A 6,267-nucleotide genomic window follows, 5' to 3' on the forward strand; every position below is an offset into this window, starting at 1 on the left:
TTTATTTTAATTATTTATAAATTTATTTATAAATTTATTCATTTAAATATTAAATAAATAAATAATTATATAATGTAACTGGCTTATGTATTTATTTAGTTGTATATTTAATTTCACAATTGTTACAAAATGTTATTTAAATTATTTTTGAAATTTAGATTCAAATAAAGTTTTCACAAATTAAGTTTATTTCCAGACTTTCTGAATTATTATTATTGTTTTCTTTCATGTCAATAAATCAATAATTTGTAAATTCACAATGAAAAATACAATAAAGAGAGGACAAATAAAAAGAGAGAAGCAATCTTGTAATATAATTAATTATATATTTTTACATCAGTAATATTTATTTTTTATTAGATGACGTAATAAATAGTTTAAGGAATTAAAACAAATTTTTAAAACTATGTATTACTATTACTCTTAATACTATTTTACTTAATACTACACTACATACTTGTACAATAATAATAAATATTTCTAGATACTTATGAGAGCTTTAAGAGATTTCAATATACCAAAAATTGTAGCAGATGACACTTCTATATTTTTGGGGCTAATTGGTGACCTATTTCCATCATTAAATGTCCCAAGAAAGAGAGATCTTAAATTTGAAGAAATTGTGAAAAAAGCAACTATTGCTTTGAAATTGCAACCAGAAGAATGTTTTATTTTAAAGGTGATTATATAAAGTTTTCAGTTTTAATTATATAAGATGTAAATAAATATTTTGAAATCAGTATTTTTAATTGTATATTAATTATTTTTACAGGTAGTACAACTTGAAGAATTATTAAAAGTTCGTCATTCAGTTTTTGTTGTTGGGAATACAGGTACTGGAAAAACACAAGTATGTAAAACATTAATGAACACATACAAAATTCAGAAACTTCATCCAATTTCATACAATTTAAATCCAAAAGTAGTAACAAATGATGAATTATTTGGTGTTGTAAATCCTTCTACTAGAGAATGGAAAGATGGTAAGAAAATCATTATTAAAATTAAACTTTTTTTTAATTTATTAAATTAATCTGTTCCTTCTTATATTTATTATTATAATTCTTTAAAACAGTTAACATAAATTTCATTTTCAATATTGAACTATAAATTTTATTGCTTTATTTTAGTCATTATTTATTTAGCCTCCAATGTAAAAACTAGAGGCCTTATGGTTTCTAGAATAGTTTGAGATTTTTATTTTTATCCAGTCATTCCTATTTTTATTAAATAAGAATGACTGTACTATAAGTTTGAGATTTTTCTTATCTCAAACTTATTTGCTTTAGTTTTTTATTATTTTTTTATAATGCCTTTTTCAGAATGCTTTTAAATGCCTTCTTTCTGATTCCATTCAATTGAAATGATATTTACTTGTAGAGTTGGCTAGAGCAGAGAGCAGGCTCTATTAATCAATAAATGAGATGCATTTAAATTAGAATTTCTGAAATTTCTTTGAACATAAATTAAGCAAAAAAATATTTTAATAGTTTATTTTGTACATACCTGATTATTAAAATGTGTGTGTGTGTGTGTGTGTGTGTTAGGAACAGCTTCTGGAAGAGAGCAGTGTGTACAAAAAACACTCAGGCCCCAGGTTGAACATGGAACTCTAGAAATGGGAATTAAAACTGAATAAAGGAAAATGAAAAGTTTTGTGAAGTTAATAGGCTAAAGTTAAGTTTATCTTATAAACCTGTCCTGAATTGTCCAGTCTAGAGTGCATGCACACTAATAACTGTTATTTTTATTTTACATATTTCCTATACCATTTGACACATATTCATATCTGTCAATTTCTGGCCTACTTACTATCTGTGGTCTACTATTGCCCATTAAAATCAGAACTATTAATTTATTGCCCTGCTATGCTTATACTGTAAATCTATAAGTATTTTGTAAATATGATATACATTGTTTTTTGTTTGCTTTTTTGCATATATATAATGTAGAAATAGTAGAATATTTGAAACACAGTATGTAATTTTCAATTTTTATGTTGTGCAGTACATTAGTTGGCATAATGTTATAAATCAAGTTTATTTAGCAAGTAAAATTACACAAATTACACAAATTACAGACATTTCCAAAGAAACGTCTATTTTAGACAAAACACTAAATTATTCAAACATCATCACTCAGAAGAAGTATTTGATAATAGAGACAACAATTACAGCAAAAAATTTAGATATTGAACCTGTTTGTGAAAAACAGCAAATCATTCATCCTCAGAGAGTCAAAAGATAATTTTTTTTATATATAATTCACAATATAATCATAGTCTTAATTCTATTGTGATTAGACTACATTGTGGAAAACTTGAAGTTGAATGCTTTTATTTAATGTTTTGGATCATGGTAAAATATATAGAAAGGAGATTTATGGGAATATTATAAATTTGAATATTTATAAGATATTGAAAATATTAAATATAAATTTTACAAATGTAATGAATCTTCTGAATATAACTTGTTTATTATTTTATTTTATTTTCTTCATTGTTGTTTTTAGTGAAAATATTTTGTTTTTATAGTTGAGAAATATTTCAAGGCCCCAAAAAATTCCTTGCATCTGGGCCCCTTTCTGGAGAAGGCCAGCCCTGATATATATAATTTTTGTCCTGATTCACTTCATGCTAATGAGTTGGTGCAACTTTGCTTTTGAAATTATCATAGAAATTATTCATTACAAGTATGTGTTTTAAAAAATCCTACATTTCAATTCTTTTTCAACAGTTGTTAATCTCACTTCTGCAAATATTTTTATTAATTAAACTTCAATTAGAACTCCCTCTATTTTTCTTATATAAATAATCTATAAACTTAAAGGAAAAATGCTGCATCTTTGTACAAATTACAATTCTTATACAAGAAAGTTTTTTATTAATGCAACATCATATTGAGATTGCTGGTAATAACAAAAATATTAAAAATAAAATGTTTTATATCTAAAATATATTTTTTAAATGATTTTTAAACAAAAATTCATACAGATTTAATAATTTAAACAGGATTATTTTCTGTTATAATGAGAAATCTAGCCAATGCTCCTGGTAATGGTCCTAAATGGATTATTTTAGATGGAGATATTGATCCGATGTGGATTGAATCTCTTAATACAGTCATGGATGATAATAAGGTAATTATATTTAAATTTTATGAAAACTATCTGAAAATTATTATAATATAGTAATTTAAATAAATAAAATATAATTGGCATTAATCCTGTAATGTATACATTTTCTTTTTGTGTAACGATAAATATATGTTTTGTCAGTGTTCAATATGAATTCTCCATTAATCACATATGTTCGATTAGATACAATTTACACAATTAAATTTAGAAATGTGCACTCAAATTTAATCAAGTTAAAATAAATTTTTAAAAATACTGTAAATAGTAAATAAATAAAATAAATTTTAATAAGTTATATCAATCAATCAGTTTTATTTATTTAGGGTTATCTCCTATTATCACCTACAAAAGAAAAAGTTTTTACAAATAGGAGAAAAAATTCTTACAATTGAAAAAACTTTACAAATCTTTTGATTGGAGTTAGAATAATTAAATATTTATTTAACAAGTTTAACCTAAATAGCATAATATGCTTAAATAACAAAATACAAATATTTTAGTCACAACTGAGGTGATTAAACACTAATTTACCAAATATCACATTTTTTTATGTTTGGATTGTTAAGAAAATAATGAATAATAAATCTTTTCTTGAATCTCACCAAATAATTCTTTTCTTTGTTCTTGAAACACTGTGCAGTATGAAAAAGGTGGTCAATAGAATTTTGAGGGTCTCTACAGAATATACACAAATTTAGATGTAAAAGAATAATTTGAATTTTGTATTTAATGTGAAATTTATTCAGTCTAATTATTAGTAATATAGATGTAGCTTCATAGTGAAGATTGTAATCAAGTATGTATTAAGTGTAAACTAAACATTTCAAATACCATGAGTGAAATACCCTTTCTTGGTCCAATTGACTACATCTAAGCAACCACCTTAGTTTAATCTGAGACTAATAATCTTGATAGATCTCACTATTCTTTATTCAAATCTTTATTTGAATAGCTTGCAAGATAACTTATTTATAATGTAAATGAAAAGTATTATGAACAATTATTTATTGTGACATCATCACAATGCCTGACTGCAATTTTAAATTTATTTAATTTAAAATATATACTTTCTGCCTCAAATTAGTAGTGGTTTGCTGCTGTACATCATACTTTTTCATTAACAATAGAGTTGTGCCAATCATCTACACCTTTCAGGAGAAAAGTTTTGAATTCAAATAATATAACTTGCAGTTTGCAATGGAAACTCTTATATAAGTAATTGGGTTCTCCTGCCATACGGTTTCCTTATCTGGTCTTGCCTTTCATCTATCTAACTCCATTTTCAAGATTAGGGAAAGATGGATGGATGGATGACAGTAGAAATTTATAGGTCTATAATTTTTTCAAATTGCAGCCTAATGAAAAACAAAGATAAGAAAAACAAACCTAAGTGTTTAAATTTATCAACTATCTCAATTAATGTCTCATTTATTTATCAAATATTCATTAGCATTCGCCTTGCCAAAATGTCATGATTTTTTTATTTATTAATATTGAGTATAAGGTCTTTTCTATTGCAATATTCAGAAAGCTTCTAAATTTTTTGTTTTGTAATTCCATTTTTATTCTCAAAAGCAGCACAACACAAAGTTCTATGTAAATTAAAAAAGAAAAATTAAAATTATCTAGTACCATTATTTGCACCAAGACAAATTATCATTATTGAATTCAACATGACTAGAAATATAATTATATTTTCCTTAACAGTTTTCAAGAGATACTGACATTGCTGGTTGAAAATGCTCAATTTCAAGCAAAGTATTCCCTGGGATTGGTTTTTCAAGATCTTCAAACCAATTCTCTCTGAGTAAAGAACAATATTTCATTTTATCTGTTAATTAAAGCATTTGTAGCCATAGTTTCCACTTATGGAAAAGGACCTGTCTTGACTGGTTTGAAAAATTTTAATTATATTATTTCTAGTAAATCCAACTCAGTTTCTACCAGAAAATGATCTGGAAATGAAATCTTAGTTATTTTGAAAATTACACAGTAGTGCACAAGAGCCATCAATAGGATATTAAAATCAATAACAGATATATCTATTTTAGAGATGTAGATGAAGTTCATATGGCAATCAGTCAATCAAAAAAGAAGCTCATTTAATACAAAAAGCCAGTTTGTCTCCAGGAAATCACCAAGAATCACTCTATGAGAATTTGTTGGGTTCATGACAGTTGGGCAATACACAATGTGTGACTTTCATTTGGGTGACAGAAACGTAAAAATTTTTGTTCATTTAGCAAGCATATGCTTATATATATATATATTATTTCCAACTTAGGAAAGAAAATGTTTTGGAACAATGTACTGTAGCATCATTAATTATTGTATGTCAGAAGTGGTTAAATATTCATTGATGTCTAATTGATAAATTATTTCTGTAATATTTAAAAGTTTGAAAGCCTCCAATTCTCACATTAAAATCATTCATCCATATTAAATTTACATTATTCTCCCACATAATCCAAAAATTTCTTAACAGAGGAATTATAGATTGTGTAAGGAGGAAAATAGAATAATATAAGATTGTCAATAATTACGTTTTTAGTTATTAGCACAACTATATTATTAGTCTTGCAACAATTAAATATGTTTATCCAAAGACTTGTAAGGCAATAACAGCAAATCTCTTTTGGTTTGCTCTGAACCATAATTTGATTATATTCAAGATGTATCCCTTTCACATATTGTAGCTGAAATAAAAATTTCTATTTTTCCACTAAACCTGTTATTGGATATTTCTGTAGATTAAAATGATAAAAACAGGCCTCGGAGTCGCTCACTTTTCTCACTTGTACTCACTTTTCTGAAGTATCCTCACTTTTCTCACTTTTTTGGTCATTTCTACGTGCTTAAAAATTAGGAAGATGTGGGACTGATCAAAAATAGTTTTAAAGCCAGACGATCTGCCGAATTATCGAACTATCGGACTAGATTTTTATGGAAAAAAATACTCCGTCCGAGCGGGACTCAAAATCGCAACTGCCGCTCAGTGTTGTTAAGTTATCGTCTGTATTTATACGTAACTAGGTAGTCAGTAAGGCTGTGTACACACTAGGCGTTTTTAAACGCGCGTTTTAAAGAACCAAGAGTTCTACATAGGCGTACACACTCAAACGCGCGCTTTTG

The 6,267-nt window shown here is 26.0% G+C and overlaps 1 protein-coding gene across 2 annotated transcripts in view; it reads left to right on the forward strand.

The window, feature by feature from the left end:
• LOC111639864 (dynein beta chain, ciliary-like) overlaps positions 1 to 6,267 on the forward strand; it is a 131,210-nt gene that overhangs the window by 3,505 nt on the left and 121,438 nt on the right. For both annotated transcript variants that reach the window (XM_023385813.1, XM_023385815.1), the window contains exons 2-4: positions 485 to 679; positions 773 to 983; positions 3,011 to 3,138. In XM_023385813.1, coding sequence (XP_023241581.1) covers positions 485 to 679; positions 773 to 983; positions 3,011 to 3,138 — 534 coding nt within the window. The remainder of the gene's footprint in view (positions 1 to 484; positions 680 to 772; positions 984 to 3,010; positions 3,139 to 6,267) is intronic.

This window comes from Centruroides sculpturatus, unplaced genomic scaffold (genome assembly GCF_000671375.1).
Source record: "Centruroides sculpturatus isolate CEXI.00-Female unplaced genomic scaffold, Cexi_2.0 scaffold1303, whole genome shotgun sequence".
In the NCBI taxonomy this organism is placed as follows: Eukaryota; Metazoa; Arthropoda; class Arachnida; order Scorpiones; family Buthidae; genus Centruroides; species Centruroides sculpturatus.